The sequence below is a fragment of the Epinephelus lanceolatus genome, chromosome 17 (assembly GCF_041903045.1).
Source record: "Epinephelus lanceolatus isolate andai-2023 chromosome 17, ASM4190304v1, whole genome shotgun sequence".
Classification (NCBI taxonomy): Eukaryota; Metazoa; Chordata; class Actinopteri; order Perciformes; family Serranidae; genus Epinephelus; species Epinephelus lanceolatus.
In genome coordinates, this window is record NC_135750.1 from 33,097,041 (window position 1) to 33,115,427 (window position 18,387).

General features: G+C 42.5%; 1 protein-coding gene across 2 annotated transcripts in view; it reads left to right on the forward strand.

The window, feature by feature from the left end:
* The window catches only part of ttc7a (tetratricopeptide repeat domain 7A), a 70,322-nt gene that overhangs the window by 26,751 nt on the left and 25,184 nt on the right, over window positions 1–18,387 (forward strand). For both annotated transcript variants that reach the window (XM_078160632.1, XM_033613135.2), the window contains exons 9-17: window positions 481–544; window positions 772–909; window positions 3,847–3,930; window positions 4,896–5,000; window positions 9,009–9,126; window positions 9,431–9,488; window positions 9,748–9,820; window positions 9,931–10,091; window positions 17,755–17,871. In XM_078160632.1, coding sequence (XP_078016758.1) covers window positions 481–544; window positions 772–909; window positions 3,847–3,930; window positions 4,896–5,000; window positions 9,009–9,126; window positions 9,431–9,488; window positions 9,748–9,820; window positions 9,931–10,091; window positions 17,755–17,871 — 918 coding nt within the window. The remainder of the gene's footprint in view (window positions 1–480; window positions 545–771; window positions 910–3,846; window positions 3,931–4,895; window positions 5,001–9,008; window positions 9,127–9,430; window positions 9,489–9,747; window positions 9,821–9,930; window positions 10,092–17,754; window positions 17,872–18,387) is intronic.

Sequence of the window (18,387 nt, forward strand, 5' to 3'; positions counted from 1 at the left end):
GAACAGGAGACTTCACCTCTGAGGAAAAGCTGTACTTGAGTATTGTTCATGGCTTTTGTCACCAGTTACCTCTTTTGAAAAGGCCACGGCGGTGTCTGGTAAATATGTACTTTAATAGGACACGGAGCCGAGCGGAGAGGGAGGGGAGGCAAAGAAAGTGATGAATGAGAGGGATGGGAGAGGTAGAGATGGAAGAAATGAAGGAGCCAGTGTGTGTGTGTGTGTGTGTGTGTGTGTGTGTGTGTGTGTGTGTGTGACATCTGAGATAGAGCTGTGTAGTGATACACCCAGGGTGGTCCGGATTGTGTTACAGTGCCACAAGTGAGACAGAAACTGGACACTCCCAGCAATCTGACAATCTACCTCTGGACAAGGCGTGTATGTATGTGTGTGTGTGTGTGTGTGTGTATGTGTGTGAGAGAGGGAGAGGGATAGACTTCCTGTTATTGGTACTATTTCCTGTTTCCTGTGTCCTGGCAGTTGCTTCTGTCCTCAGGACGTGGTGGAGGAGGCTGTGTTGCTGCTGCTCATCACAGAGTCCATGGTGAGACACACACCTACACACATACACACACTGCCATCTCTAGTACTTCCCTTACACTCCACAGTTTGAACCTCTTTGTTTTCAAAACACATACAAGGAATAGACGCTCCCTTTAACAGAGGACCTTTCTGCTGAGACTATTAGCATCACCACCTTTCCCTTCCTTAGGTTTCCTCCTCTTCCTCCTTCCTCCTCCTCTTCCTCACTCAACATCTCTGTCCATCCAGGCCAGCGGAGAGGCGGTGATCAGTCGTCTGCCAGACCAGGCCGAAGCTCGTCAGGCCAGCCTGCAGGATGCCACCTCTGTCTATGACCTGCTCACCATCGGCATGGCCAGGAGGGGGCAGTATGGCATGCTTTCCGAGGTGCAGTGACGCACGCGTGCGCGCACACACACACACACACACACACACACACAAACAGACACACACACACTCCATGCTGGAGGTCTGAGGAGAGGAGAGCAAAAGTGTGAGAGATGTGTTAGTGAGAGCTTTGCCTTTGCCAAACTTTTTAATGAACGTCCTTATCACTTTGAGCAAGGGGATTATGTGTCTTTTTCTACTCTTTCTCCAATTTTTCTTTCAGTATCTCAATTCAAATTCCTCCTCCATGCTTTCTCTAACTTTTTTTTGTCTGACAAACTCTGTTATCCCCCTAATGTGACCTCTACCCAGATGTAGGAAGCTGGGGAGGCGGAGGTTGAGGGGCTGTCTAAAATTAGGTTTGTCTACCTGTCTGACTGATTCATAGATAGCATCAGTCATTCTATAAGGAAGACCACACACACTCACATACACCGATGTAGTTCCACTCAGACCAGTGGATCAGTTTGCTGATATATGAGGCCAGTATGGGCCATTTATTAAGAATTAGATGTCAGCCGGTCAGTGTCATCCATCTCTGATGTGATGAATAAAATTCACATTGATTGATTACAGACTTACCAAAGCATTAATCAATCTATGAGATGTCTGCAGTCGGTTCTGATTTTAATATCAAATTTAAGTTGGAGGATACACAGGTATGTGTATAAGTATTATTATATGGTTGGATGCATACATCTTACTGTACATCCTTGTAGGAATATAATTAAGCGAAAATGCTGTATGGTGAAAAATTCAATGATTTGAATTTTTTGCAGAATAAAGTTAGCTAATGGCAATAATGGATGTATTCAAATCCTGCAATTAAATAAAAGCAGTAAAACCACAGTGGAAAAATATTCCATTATGAGTAAAAGCCCTGCACTCAAAATGTATTTAATAAGAGTAAACTCTGTTACTTCTTTTAGTGTCATGGATTATTGTATATGTTAAATTATTCATTTGAAATTTCGGTTGCATTCATGTGGCAGTAACTGGTTAAGGGTCAGGACTCAGGACATTTTTAACTCTTTTAACTCCACCAGTTTGGTCCGTGGGATGGATTAAAGGAGAGTAATTGTTCGGAACATGTAGGTGCAAGGCTATCAAAAAAAGCTGCATAGGCTACATGAAGAAAAACACCTGAACACTTACTCCATACCACAAAAAAGACAACCACCTTGAGGTTGGAATTCTGCCATCAAGTTAAATATTTTGGCAATTATAGGATGGATTGCCATGAAATTTGGCACACACATTCATATTTTCCACAAAGTGAATTGTCATAATTTTGGAGTTGCCAAAGATGTTGCTCTTGCGCCATCATCATGGTAAATATATTGAATGCCTTTGTTCATGAAAACATACATGCAAAAAGGCATCCCCTCATTCTATGCTGTATTTTGTGTTTAGTGCTAATTTGGCAAATGTTAGCATGCTAACAAACTACAAACTCACCTGAGTAGATATAGCTGTGGCTGAAGCCGTTAAGTGACCCACCCATCAGCTACATGACTCGCCCACCATACCGATGTGATCAGCCCTCTTTGCCCCTTGGTCCGTAAGCGGAAGCCCTGAAGAAAATGCTAAGTTAGCATTTAGCTAACTAAGAAGTTACAGAGGTTACAACCTGTTACTTCTAAAAGTCAGTCACGTCTTTATATATAATGAATGAAGTAAATTAATACAGCAGATTATTGCGACGTTTGGCCTCACAAGAATGTTGCGTTGTAAACTGTAAAACTGTCATTTTGAGCATGCAAGCATGGTTCAAAGAAGCACTGTGAGATAGACTTCTGGTCCTGTTAGCAATGCTACTTGCTAGATTTTTACCTGTGGGTAGTTTAACCATGAACATACCTTAAAATTGCAAAAAATTGGTAAGAAGTATAATGGTAGTATAGCTGACAAGTACCCTTAATGTAGAGTAAAAAAGTTTCCTGTACCTTAGTGGAGTAGAGGCATCCATCCATCCACCTATCTATCTATCCATCCACTTTTCCTATTCAGGATCATGAGGGGGGCTGGAGCTCAGTACAGATTGCCAGACTATCACAGGGCTGATACAAAGAGAAAGACAACCATTCAGGCTCACATTCAAACTTACAGGCAATTCGCAGTTTGCTGTTTCCTGCATCCTGATTTGTCTGAGCTAGTTTCAGCTCTGCATATTAACCCCCTAATCAGGGGTTAAACTGGTATTTGTTATGTGTGATTTAGCAGGGTTAACCAGGGACAGCTCCATTTACTATATCTAGTAGCCGCAGTGACAATTGCAGTTTCATAATAGCAGACTTTTTAAGTGTTTGTGTATGTTTAATTGATACTCAGCTTGATTCATTCATTGTATCGTTAAAGAAATACCCACAGTATTCACAGTAGTACAATTAGCTACATTGAGCTCAATACAGCAGGATGTATTTGTCTGCATGTTAAATGGTCAGCAGCCTTTCTAATAAGTGCATGTTATTTAATCAGGATATTAAGCAGACCTTTTTCCTGGTTTAGCTCACTTCTGCATGACTGACAACATCTGACTGAGCGGCGCTCCATGCCATCCTCTGCTCGTCCACACACACATCAGTCACATCATTATGTACTGGAACAGCACTGAGTGGGTGGTGAGTGGTGACTGACAGTCATTTCAAGCTAGAAAAATGTATTCAAGAAGAGTGGCCATTCAGTTTAGTGACTATGTAAATGAAGGAAAATGAGGGAATAAATTTAATGTTCCTAACCCTGGCTTTCCTGACTTGAAGATTGGTCTACTAATGGCTTAGGACAGTTTGAGCACACATTTTTCATGCATTTCACATCTTTTTTTCAGCTCAGTTTGGGTTTACCCAGCCAGACGCTGCCTGAACCTGTACCTACGCATCCCACTTGTATGAATTATATCACTAAAACATATTTGTGTGTCTGTATTTCACCCTGCAGTGTCTGGAACGAGCCATGAAGTTTTCATTTAACGAGTTCCACCTCTGGCACCAGCTGGGCCTGTCACTCATGGCGGCCGGGAAGGTGAGCTCATTTCTTGTTATATACCAGCAACAGCCCCTCACACACACCATGCCACACCCGAAGGCGACATCCATCTTCAGCCATACCTCTGTCCTGTACACTGCTGCGCTCCTTCCTCACCCTCATGTCCAGACGTGCAGTAAATAGAATTCACAGATGAGTGTGCAGTCTGCTTGGAGAGGACGATGGGTTAAGTTTTATATGATGTGAACAATTCAAATGTTGCCAAGTAAATTAATTGCTAAAGAAAGTACACTAAAAGGGGATTCAACTACCTCAAACCATCTACTACAGAATGCATCGTCCTTCATGGCAACTCCCATACGCTACTGCATAAAAACAGCTTTGATTGATGGGGAAATACTATTGAATCCATTTGCTGCTAAATAAAGAAAATATTCTTTTGATGTTAAAACACTGTACATTCTTCAAATGGGAGTCATCAAAGGGAGCTGGAATAGCTTTCAATCCCCTCTCTTTCTCTCTCTCCTCCTCACTAAGTGTGTGTTTGCACCCATGTGTGTGTGTGACAGAAAAATTGATCTGGGTTGCAGGATAAAGTGACACTGCAGATCAATGGAGAGCTCTAGAAATAGGCTGCTCCCTAGAAGGAGAAGGGGCCGCCTCAGTGTCGTCAGATCCGCTTCTATTTAGGGCCAGCCGGGTGTGTGTGTGTGTATATGTGTGTGTGTGTGTGTGTGTGTGTGTGTGCGTGTGTGTGAGTGCATGTGCGCGTGTACGTGGTCCATTAATGATTGACCTACATGTATTAAGTGACTGTGTGTCTAAATGGGTCTATTAGGGCTGTGTAAGGACAGTTGATGTGTGTTTGATACACTCGCTTAAAAGCGATTTATGTCATCTGTGACTGCATGATAACTGGCTGCTGCATGCACATGAATCACAATTTGTCAGTGACATTGTGTGTGTGTGTGTGTGTGTGTGTGTGTGTGTGTTCTTTTCAGGGGGTTGGTGCTGTGTCTGTATTTAAAGAGTGTGCCAGGATGAGACCGGAGGATCCCTCATTGCCCCTATTGGCTGCGAAAGTCTGCATTGGTCAGCTGCAATGGGTGAATACACACAAAACCTTCACATAGACTTGTATACACAACAATGTGCGGGAGTCAGATACATGCACATGCAGTTCAAAGTCAGAGCTGTGAGCTCAAGCCATAGACATTAAGATTAGAATTTTTTTTTTTTTTTTTGCTAACAGGGCTCTTTCTGTGATATTTTGCTCTACCTTTCCCAGAGATACTTGTTGCAGTGATACCTTTGAATTTTCTGTGGATGAGTTTTCTGTAGGTGGAGCTGTTTCCCCTGTCTGTTCAGCTATGTGATGGCTTTTGCTGCTCCTGTCTACTCCTCTGTTTAGATAGCAGATACAGTGGATACAGATTAGCAGATGTTTGAAGGGCTCCCTAGATAATAATTCTGAGGGTTCAGGAGATGATCAAAGTAAAAAGGCACAAAATGTATCGGTGCAGTACAAAATTAGTTTTTTTTCTGACTCGCCAATGTTTTGCTTTTTTCCTTGTGAAATCTTCGACACTTTCACCACTTCATCCCTCTGGAAATCCTTCAAACGAAACTATCTAAGAAAGGAAAATCCCTCTTTGCTCAAATTGCTCGCAACCTAGGGCATCAACTCTTAAAACAGTGGTTCCAAACCTGAGGATCAGGATCCCCACAACGGGTCCTGAGGTGATTATTGTGGTACAAAATAAGAAGAAATGAAAGTCTGTGACAGTTTATTTTTCCAACTTTTTTCTAATGTTTGCTTATTTTTAGTCATGTTAGCAACTCTGGACCTCTATGGATGGCAGTGTTGGTCCATCTGTCGGCCAGTCTGTCGTTCAGTTCACCACTCTGTTTCAGACTGAAATATCTCAACTTTTACAAGACGCACAATGAAATTTAATACACACATTCATGCATGGTTTATGACAAAATAACTGCAAAACTGATGAAATTCCCAACAGCTTCAGCTGTTTTTTGTATTTAGTGCTAATTAGCAAATGTTAGTGTGTGAACATGCTAAATAAAGATATGGTGAACACAGTGGTGCCCCCAGGAATTTTTCATAGGGGTGGCCAGATGGGGCCTCTGAAAATCTTGGGGTGACACACCAAAACCAAAAGCCAATTTCAGGAATTTGACAGTCGTAGACTATGTCAGTATGAAGAGTGAAGATGTCACATACTGATAGATAGTGATTTCTCATTTCACAGTTAATAATTCTAATTATCCGATGTGCATAGACTAATACCAGTAACAGTTTACATAAAACAATCCTGTTTTAATGTGTTATGTATCTGTATCATGTTAGGTGATTCATTGTTCTTCAAATAGGCTGGTTGTCCTTTTCCTTTAAAAGACAAATATACAGCTTTAATTTGAAAGAGGACATTGATTGGAAGAAATGAAACATTTACTGGGAACAAGTCTTCTCAAGTTAAGCGGAGACTTGTGAGTACCCCTATTTTGACATGAGAGTTCAAGGGACCCCTTTGAAAATGGCCATGCCAGTTGTTCCTCGCCAAAATTTAGCATAATTTGGAGCATTATTTAGACCCATTCCCAACAAGCTATATTGATATGGTTGGTACCAATGGATGCCTTAGGTTGTCTAGTTTCACAAAATACCACTACCTTGATGCTTGTTTAAAAATTGATCATGCCACAGCCTCTTATATAATTATTTTTGCCAGTGGGGGCTGGTAATTGTACTGGGGAGGCACAGCCCCCACTGTCCTTCCCTTGGGGTTGCCACAGGGTAAACGTAGTAAACACTATGCATGATAAACATCAGTTTATAAGCATTACAATTGCGAGCATGTCAGCATGTTGATGTTAACATTTAGCTCAAAGCACCACTGTGCCTAAGTGCAGCCTCACAGAGCTGCCAGCATGGCTGTTGACTCTTACTCTTGTTTCTTGTGGTATACCGTATAGTTTTACCTCTTTGGGCGGGTTTAAATGACAGTCTGTGAGCGGAAAACCACTCATCAGTGTAACTGTGTTAAATTCATTGACATGCACCCTGTGACAATGGGTCAGAAGTAGATGTACCAGTCAGTGTCAGCAGACTTGTCACAAAGCCAAACATATATATATATATATATATCTATATATATATATATATATATATATATATATATATGTATACATATATATATAAAGCTTAAAACTGTATAGTTTACAGTCTGAGTAGCAAGGATCCAGTCTTCATCTGCAGACAAACACAGTATCCTGGACGATCAGTTTTTGTAATCCGTGCATGTTCATTTTTATTTAGTTACACCTGCTGCCTCTGCTTCAGGGAACACTCATAAGATGATAAGCTGAAAGGTGATGTTGGGTCATATAATTCTGCACCACATGGACGTCAGCTTTAAAGAACATTTAATGTGTACATAGAAAGTCATAACACAGCAGCACTGTGTCGCTAATGTTTCAGGATTGACACTGGGGTCGCACAGGGAGATATGCATCACCGTGAAGCCCCGGCCGGCTTGGATAGTCCTGCTGTTCGTGATCTGTGCAAGAGGGAGAGAGTCACATCAGCAGCGGTATTTAGGATGGACAAAAAGAGAGAGAGAATGAGAGAGCGTGGGGGGTGAGTGAGACAGAGAGAGAGAGAAAGGGGTCAGAGATTAGAAAAGAGGAGCTAACAGGGGCGAACGGAGAGAGCACATCTGTCAGTGGCTGGAGATCACGGCAGGCCGGAGACACTAAGGAGCTTACAGCCTTAATCACAATGGGACACTATGGCCATAGTGCAGTGGGGCATTACATAAAATGGGCCACCATTATCCACCATCAGCTCCACTGGACTATTATCTACCCAGTAACATTTTGTTACTCACTACATTGGCCCACTAGCCCACAGACCAGACCAAACCTTCATGACAATTTCTTCATATCGTTCAGAGAGCTCCTACACATGTATATGAAAAATGATTTTAGGGCACATGAAACCCATTCCAAACGTGACATCACTGCAAACTACATGACTGGCGATCTGAAAGCAGAGCTGCTTTTATAAATTCTTGAAGAGCATTTTTGCAGATGCAAGGTTTTCACCCGACAACAACGACACGTTCTTCTTTCACACCATTCAACTGAGAAAAAAAAACTTAATCCTCCTAAGATGTGCATGGACGGGCTGTGTGTTTAAATGACTGCCTATTGTGTGCAGGCTTTGAACTCGCAAGGGCTGGATTCAGAGAAAGAGACAGAGAGAGAGAGAGAGAGAGAGAGAGAGAGAGAGCGCAGAGGAGGATGAAGGGAGGAAGAAGAGGAGGAGGAGGAGGAGGAGGGGGAGGGTGTCAGAGCAGTTGGCTCGCTGTTGCGCTGGCGTGCCGTCAAAGGCATTACCCCCCTACGCCCACCTACCCACCTGCCCGCCCGCCCAGCACCAGCCATACCTCACACAGAGTGACACACTTTCTCCTCGGCTCAGAGCACCTCGGCTCGGCTCAGCCACACACCGCCTGCAGTTGACTGCTGTGTGTGTGGGCGAGCCTGTGTGTATGTGTGTGTGTCCTTCAGCCAACTCTGCGTCGTCCTTGAGTCTGCTCGGACTGTCCTCACACTAAACTCACACCGGGCTCAGCCATCAATACTCCATTCCCCTGCTGCACCTTAGCCACATTCACAGCTCGGTGCCGCAAAGTTTTTTCTTCTCACACACTCATGTACGAGAGGATGTCGCAGGTTCTGCTTTACAGTGCAACAGTTTTTCACAATGCTCCTGAGAGATTTATTTGTTTAAAATTACAGGTTACTGGGCGCAATCCCACTTCTGATTTTTACCCCTAATTCTCATTTTTGAGTGTCCCTTTTCCCCATGGAACAGAATTATAAGGGGTAGTGGTTGAAATCTTCCCCGGACTGCCCTTAGAAGGGAACACGCAAAACAAAGGGGCAGAACTAAGTGGTAGGAGCAGAGGGTGTATTAGGACTGAGTCTTGGTCTCATGACCAGAATAATTCAGTATTTCACCTGCCCGTTGAAGAATAAACAGTTAAACTTCTTAAGTGACTTACTGGGTGTATATTAATGTGTGTGTCCAGTTCGAGGAGGCTGAGGCTCTGTCGCAGAGTGTAGCATCTATGGGGGAAGAAGCTGGAGAATTTCTACCTCGGGCCTACCTGTCACTGGGTCTCTGCTGCAGTTTACAGGCCTCTGATGGTAAGGACACACAAACCAACAAAAAGTTACAAGGTAAAAACAATCTTGTCCAATAGCTTTGGACAGAGCCAGCCAGGCTGGTTGTTTCCCCATACTTCCAGTCTTTATGCTAAGCTAAGCTAAGCTAAATGTCACCTGGCTAAAGCTTAGGCTAATAGTTAACCAATGGAGAGTAAGTTGAACCCTCTTTGCTTTCATTTGATGTATTTTACATAACATACAGCCTACTTTTACTGCTGAAATATAGCAAAGCCAAAATAGTGGCGATAAAGCATTTGGCTCTGTTCTGTCTCTGTCTCTCCAGCGCCTCTGAAAGCTGATCGTGATGAATTCAACAAAAAGGCACTACATGCTTTGAGCAAGTAGGTTCCTGTTCTTCCATTCTCCATTACATGTTTCTGTTTTGTTGTAGCTTTCCTCAAATCATCCTTATATGTAGCATTTCATTTTTAGTCATGCTAGCTAAACCAAGATGGTTAACATTGTTGCTGTCAGCCTGTTAGCAACTTCAAAGAGCTGCTAGTGTGGTTGCTGTTCTTTTTTTTAGTTTCATATGACAATCAAAAATGTTTGCTCTCCTGGCACACCGTGAACCACCAATCCTTTCTCCTTCCTCCACAGGGCTCATTCATTAGACCCCCAGGATGCTCAGATTGCTATGTACCTGGCTCTCCAGCTGGCCCTCGTACGCCAGGTATAGGCAAAGAAGTCCGAAAATTATTATATGTTTTGTACATAAACATGAATGATTAGAAAACATTGCAGATTGTAAGTTATACCTGAAAATGGGTGTGTGTCTGGCAGGTATCCGCAGCCATAGAGCCCCTGCAGGAGGCTTTATCTCTCCGTGGGGACGACTTGCACTCCCTCCACCTGCTGACTCTGCTGCTGAGCGCCCAGAAACACCACCGTCATGCCCTGGACACCCTGAACCTGGCCCTCAGCCAGCACCCCAGCAACTTCAAGTAAAGCCCACTACACCATCCCACTCACACAGGTCACAGAAAATGTTGGTGGAAGTGTTGGTGAATTGGTGATAAGGCACCAGTCGATCGCTGTACAGATGGACTTTTTAGACTGTGGTGTTTTTTATGTGGGTTTGAGTAAGAGTAACTCCAGTGAGTGGTGCAGCGAGGCCCCATCCTAACACTAGTCCTCTCCGTAGGGATAGGGTGTCTCGGCTTGACTGTGTTGGAGGCCAAGCACACACACACACACACACACACACACACACACACACAAACTTGACGCCTTATTTAGACGTGCCAGAGTGGAGGCCTGCATTGCGGTACCTATGCCCGTCATACACCCTTACCCTTTTAACACTGCAGCTCTGACCCGAGCCCTAGTGCTGCTTCCCTGACAGAAATGAGTCATCTGACAAATAAAGCCACCCGTCTGCTACCCTAAGCAGGTTTGAACACTTGAAAACTCACTTGGACATTTACACTCTGATCATTTTGGGGCAGACAGGGATTCAGTGATTTGCTTTGGGCACTTTGAAAGGAAACGTTGCAAGGACTGAAGGAACCTTTGACCTTTTTGTTCCGAGTTGGCATTTCTTAACATGCATCCACTTCACCGTCACCTTTGGTTTCATGATTGACCAAGGTTTAAAATCCATATACATGTTATATGTTATATTATTGCATATTATGATATAACTTTTAAAGTATATCAGAGTTACTAAAAATATCTGATTTAATGACAAACAATTTCAAAGACAATGAAAATTATTTTTTTCCCAAATTATATTCGTCTTGGCTGAAAAGACTCAAGGAAGTAAACTGATATGTCACTTTTTTGAAATAACAATCCAGCTTGAAATGAAATCATTGAAGGCAGGTCAGCAGCAGTATAGCCCCCAAGCTCTGGATTAAGATGCTCTCATTATCTCACAGGAAAGACTCCAGTCCGTCATCCTGAACAAACACAAAACATTCATTAGCTGTGGAGGAAGCTCCATGGTACCATGCGTGGATAACATCAACTATCCAGGCCAATTATTTCACACTAACCATAATATGGAAGCGTGTTGCATCATCTTTCTGATGTTTTTTTCTCTCCATTTCAAAGCCCAGCAAAGCATTTCATAATACAGCCATTTGGGGTCAGTGTTGGCCTCCACGGTCCCAGCACAGACAGATGGGGTACAACCATACATCAGGAGGGAGAGGAAGAGAGAGGAAATGCAGAAAAACAAGCAAATTGATGAAACAACGAAGGGAAGGAAGAATGTAAGAGCCTGACAGGAAGAAGAAAACACAGAGACAGAGTGGGTGGATGCGGGAATGGCTTTATAATTACACAAGCTTTACTGATCAGTACTGTATGTACAAATGAAATCTGTTCTCTCTCTCTCTGTCTAGATGCACAATCACACACTTAGACACACACACACACACCTCCTCCATAGAGACACTTGACTGCTTTGACCCATTTAAGAGCTCTTTTCCAGGCTCAGCCAATCACATTGCTCTCTGCGCCAGGAATCCCCATTGCCCCGGTAACCATGAGGTCATATGGGTAGAGCAGGCAGCATCAGTTGTTGTTCCCAAACTGTTGTTATGGAGCGGTAGAGAGATATTGAGTCACAGAGAAAGAGAGAGAGAGAGATACAAATCTATAACGTGGTAGTTCACTGAATGGAACAGCTGAATTCAAATGAGTTCCTACTGACTGTCCAGCAACTGTGTTATTACCTCTAAGATTCACTGATGTGTCTTTTTGATAATAATGTCACTGATCTGTCATGCCAGTAAAGCATATTTAAAGCACTAAACTGAAAGCTGAAGAGAGAAAGACAGTTCTGCACAGGCCTGAAATGTTAGCCTTAGCCTGACCTGGCTCAATTCATCTGGGCCCAACTGGCCTGGGACCGACAGCTAAAACACTTTTTCATCCCTTTCTCTCTCTTTCAAAGTAGCAGCACAGGTTTGAGTGTAGCGCTGTAACACACACACACACGGTCTAGTCTGCTGCTTTACTAAACTGCCCATAAAGATTGAATAACTTACTGTGAATATTACTGAAAGTATCATATAGTGTAGCATATAACATAGAAACTTTATCAGGGGTGATGTCACAATAAGCAATAGTTAGACAACCTCTCTCCTCATTGATAATTCTGTTAGTATATCCTTAAGTCAATCATAACAGTGTTTCCCAGCAATCACTTAAAGCCGCACTAATCAATATTTTTATATTATATTAATGGATTACATTACTGTGTAATGTAAAAGGTGTAATTTAGAGTGAACCCACACAAAGTGATCAAAGGACTGTGCAGTTCCCCTCAGCTCTATAGCATGTTTTAACATCTTTCAGCTCATTGTTTTAGAGTTTAACCTAAGTATCTTTGTTCAGTCTCAAGGCTCTCATCAGTCTCATTTCCAGCAACAATAGGCTGGTTTGATGGTTTGATTCATAGAATGTAAAAAAAAAAATGGACGTAGCTACCACGACATCGCCCAGTGATTTGTGGACTTCCGTTTTGAAGTCTTGATTTTGGCATTTCAGCTGTGACCATCTTGATTTTTTGGGGGGCCAGAAGTGACCATATTTGGTAGAGAAACTGGCGCTGTGGAGGAGTGAGGGGTGGAGCTGACTGAGAAGCAGACAACACTATCATCATTGAAAGCAGCCCGACCTTAATTTGCGCAGCTTTAATCCTAAATAAAATGTAAATGGGTTAGTTATTTAAAAAGTCACCCTTAAAGTTGTCATGACAGTTGACATTAGCTATAGAGATAAAAAATGTTTTTATGTAGGCTACCAGGCTGTAAACATGTTTTTTTGTGCTTTAAAGTTGAGCATTTTAACATGGAGGTCTGTGGGGATTGACTGGCTTCTAGAGCCAGCTTCAAGTGGCCATTAGTGAAACTGCAGTTTTTGCACTTCCTTGTTGGTTTCATTTTTCAGCTCCGGATGTTGCCACTAGGAAACTATTTCACACTATGTGCCTTGCCCCAAACATCAAACAGATGAAGCTAGCAACTAGCTGGTGAGCACAGTTGAGCATTTAGCAGCTAAAGACCCTGATATTTCCTTCAGGAGTTGGTGTATACTAAAACAGAGCTGAAAGGAGAGTAAATATATGACTTTTATTAATCTGGTGACCAAAAGCCACAGTTTTAATTAGTGATAACATAAATACAGGTCTGCTGTTTGTGTGAATACACAAATCTTTGTTTACACATTATCCATTAGCAATTAATGCAGCTTTTATAATCCAAAACTGAACTGCAGAAGAACACTACTACAATAAAAGTCCTGAACAGTAGTTATCCAAATCTTAGCCAGCTGGCTATTTTCTCAAAGAACATTAAAAACTGACAAAGTGGGGATTAATAAAAGTCTTTACACTCACCATGACACACAGTCAACATTGTTAGCTAGCCAGTAAGTTGTGACCTGTTAGCTTGATGCTGAGTTGTGTTTGCTGGAATTACTTTACTGCTAAGATTCAAGTAAACATCTCCAAAAAAGAACAGACACACATATTTCTCTGACCTCTACAACACAACATCATGGATAATCCATCTCCCTGTTGGGAGGCAAGTTTGAAAGAGACATGCTAACATTATGTCCAAAATCTGTACAAAAGTGTGAAAAAAAAAATACCTGTGGTCTACCTGTGGTCACCTAAAAGACATCTGTGAATGTTTGCTTACATGCAAACAGTGAAGAATGTTCCAAGTGAGAAAAGTACAAGAAGTACATAATTGTAACATTTAACTGTCAGCAATATTTTAGCCCTAAAATCAAATGAAACCTGCAATTTGCACATTAAAATGAATCCAAACAAGGCCACAATATATCACTACCCTTGGGACCCGTCGGACTGAGGCCGAGTTACAGACCTCAGTCAGAGAATGATCGAGACGGAGAGATAGATAGAGAAAGAGAGAGAGAGTGAAAGGAGGTGTTTTCTCAGTAACAAGCTCATTGAATATAATTTGCTTTGGATGTGTGAGCAAGCATCAGAGATCAAAGCTTGTATCGTGCATGGTGCTGGGCATGCCGCGACAGTCGCGTGTGTGTTTGTGTAGTGTTGTGAGGATGGGGGGATGTGGGTATACGTGTGTGCTAGATTGTAATCTGGCACATACACGTTTGTGTGTCACAGTGTGTGTGTGTGTGTGTTTGTGTGTGTGTGTGTGCATGCATGTGTGTGATTCTTGTTAGCCACTGCCTCTCTGCACCACAGCAAACTGTCAGCTCACTGTAGCACACTGAATTTCTCCTTCCTCCTTTTCTCCCACATCCTCTACCCCCGGCTCCTGTCTCTCTTTCTCTTTCTCCTTCTCTTCCTCACTCTCTCTCCCTTTCTCTTTCTCACCCTCTCTTTCTTTCTTTGCCTCTCATCTTTTTTATCTCTCCGTCTCTGTTTCTCCCCTTTCTTTGAAATTTTAATCACCCAGTAAACAGGCATGCATTTCAATGTGAAATGGGATTCTGCTACAGATTGAGAGAGCTGAGGCGAGAGAGGGAGAGAGGGGGAGGGTTGTGTGTGTGTGTGTGTGTGTGTGTGTGTGAAGGGGGGGGGGGGGGGGGTGGGAGTGATCGTGGTCTCGCAGTTTGTACTAAAGAGAATGATTAATCCCAGCCTTTGATTCTGCATTCATCTGACGGGATGTTGCAGCATGAGCAAGTGTGTTTGTGTATGTGCATGTGTGTGCATCTGTATGAGTGTGTGTATCAGCGTGCACATGCATGCCTGGCTTATGCTCTGCAACACAAAGCAAGCATGTCTGCACAGGCTTGTGTGTGTTAATCTCTATGCACTCTATGCATGCACTGTATATACAGTGTGTGTGTGTGTGTGTGTGTGTGCATATATATATATATATATATACACATATATATATATATACATGTGTCCATGTGCCTGCAGAGAATACAAACTCTGATCTGTGGGAGTGCAGAATGAGTAGTACTGTAGATGTACCACTTTTTCGAGGGAACGTTATTAGCTATTTTTATATGGAGTTTACGCTGGCACTCACTGCTCTTAGCTGGCCACCGCCGAGCGTTTACACCGAGCTACACTGCTCACTGCCATCCATCCTCAAACACTACACTTTGCACTCACCAGGCTCATTCTCAGGAGCCTAGAAATGACAGCCTTTGTAATCTGATGTGTAGTTGTGAGTGCTGTAATCTTGATGAAATCTATCTTATGTGACGCTGCAAGGGAAACACTGGCTGTGATCGAGTGTTGCATAACAAAGTGGAAAATACTCTATACCTAGATGACTCTGATCAGTTTGATATTACTTACTATAATGTGCACAATTTTCAAAGACTCAAGGGGTTTTAAATGTGTGATCAAACTGCAAAGACGAGTAAATTCTCAAATAGTGGCCACACTTGCAGGGCGCTAGTCAAAACAACCTTAAATCACTGTTTTATTTGTAATTTTTTCCAGTTTTTATGGGTCTATCTTACCATATTTTAGCACAGCCTACCCTGTTTTCTGATTAGCTTCTGACAAAATTGTTGACTGTTAATGCAAACCTAGGTTTTTCTCCCTGTTTCCTCATTTACACTTGGTTGTACTTCACTGTTTTACAGTGGGCCGCCAGCTCCTGAAGTGTTTTCAATTTTTTTCAACAACATCCTTAATGTTGCTTAACATAGAAACACTGAAGTCTCCCAGATAACATACTGATTATGTAAGTTTATGTCTGGTGTTTCAATTATTCCAACTTTGATTAGGAGAAATGGTGTTTTAGCTTTCATTTCAGCATGGCCGACAGCTCTAAATACTAGTGTTGTTGAGCTGTTGCCATGGAGAAGAATCCAGTCGGACGCAGCACGATGGTTGCTGAATTCAACAAAAGTTGACTCCAAAGTTAAAGATGGATTGATTTAAGCTGCAGATTATAAAATTAGTTTATTCAACAGCATAATCTTTTGCTTCCACCCATCAATATTCCCGCTCTGTGATTGGATATTTCTTGTCAAAATGCACTTTTCCCCAAATGTTTATGTACACAAGTTTATACCTTCTGCTTTTTATGACAGAAAAATCAGCAGGAAGCGCAGAGTTTCACTGACTTTAGCTTAACAAAAACCAGAGAGACCATTAAATGCAAACTTTTATTTGAGAAAAGTAGAGTATAACGCAGTTTAGGTCGTTCTTTATGTTGCACATTCAGGATACACAGCAAGAGTAGTCAGGTCTTTGTATGAATGATACACACCCACGCACATACACCTTGTCACATTTCAACACTAGGATGGGTTTCTACCATCACACTGCTTTTAAATGCTTTGCCACACTGGTAATGGGTAGCCTAGAGACACACACACAATCACACACTCTGGTGGACCCCTACTGGCAGGCGTATCCTTAACACAGCGTCCCTCGGCAGCACTTGTCATCCACACATCAGAATATCCAATCTCCGCCCTCCCACACACACATGCACTTTAATTTTTTTTCCTCTTCCAACATCCCTCCATCTTCTCCTCACACCCTTCGCACACACACATACACACACCCTGCCCCCAATCGCCCACCGACTCGTGAGTCAGTAACGAGGCGCATTTCACTGAGAGTTTTCTCCCCTTACACGGGCTCGTCTCGCTCTGCTATTGATCCTTGCCCTCCCTCCATCCTGTCATCCATTTTTTCGTCCTTTCTTTCCTCCTTCCCTCTATTCCCCCTGGACCTGGAGGAGCCTTCAACAAGAGGGAGGCAGTGGACAACGAGGCAGGCGGGCGTCGGATGTGCCCAACACCATAGTCTCTCTGCCTCTCTCACTCTCTCTCTCCTCACACTCATGGATGAGTGATGCCTATGACGGACTGCATCCTCTGAGAGCCCCTTCTGGCAATTACCACGCACAAACACACACACACACACGCTCACATCAGAGACTCCCGCATCACTTAACCAGTTGTCTTCAACTTAAAGGGCAGAGCGGAAACACTCTATGGCCTCTACTCATCAACCTCTCAACACACTGCAAAACACACACACACACACACACACACACACACACACACACAGTACATCCACTCTCAAAGCTTGTTGTAGATGACTATCTCTACCCTCTCTGTTTGTATCGATCCACGTGTGCCTCTGTCCGCATACATCAGTGAGATGTTTATGGGCCCTGAGCATTTACACAGCTACTGTAGGAGCTCAAACACTTGGACATGGACGTGACTATGTACATTTATGCTTATTTCTATGCTTCTTTATTTTTCATAACACAATCACCCACTGTCATCTGCATGGGATAATATCAGATAGTCTGCAGTGCTCTTCCACAGGGCAGTATTGAAAGCCCGCCTTCATTGTTAACCTGCAGTACAATTGTTCGTCTTTTCATCAAGTTGAATTATGTCATATCATGTTGTGTGTACATATTGTAGACAATGTGATCAGTGATAATAAGAACAGGTTTGACTGGGCTTGGCCCCACATAAACATTGCTCCAGGCTCATTCACTCAGTTTACAGTTTAATATCCGTACGGGTACAAAAACAGCAGATACTGTTTTGGTCCACTTTGTGTGTGTGTATGCAAGTACCTGCATGATGTGGTAATGCAACATGAAAAAGCAGCATAAGATTAAACCAGGATGACTAATGTGTGTCTACTTTCTGGTCCAGTCTGCTGTTCACAAAGGTGAAGCTTGAAGAGGCCCTCTTTGGCCCGGCTGCTGCCCTGCAGACCTGTGAAGAGATGCTGCAACACTGGCAGAGCCGCTATGATGTCAGCCGCTCCAGGTGAGTGAGTGCATGCGAGATGTGCATTTGTATGGAATGCCATTTAAGTCAACGTTAAATAAATAAATATGTCTATAAAGTAAGTGTGGAGCAAGAGATAGAGATTCAGTGCTGTTCAGGTGCTGTTGCTTTGGTCTGAATCTGTGAGATAACCACACCCCATTCATTTGAACATAACAGACGGAAATAACATGAGCTGTAAAATAAATGTGGCATTACAAAATAAAAATCCCCTGAAATAGATTAAAGTGGATTATAAAATTAAAGTCCCCTGAAATAAATAAAACTGACCATATTAACAAAAAGAACCCCTGAAATAAAATGAGAGTCGCCTGAAATGAATAAAAGTGGAATTATAAATTAAATGTCAGCTGAAATAAATAAAAGTGGAATTATGAAATAAAAGTCAGCTGAAATAAATTAAATTGAATTATAAAATAAAAGTTCCCTGAATTAAATAAAATTGGACATATTAACAAAAAGACCCTTTAAAATACACAAAGGTGGAAAGATAAC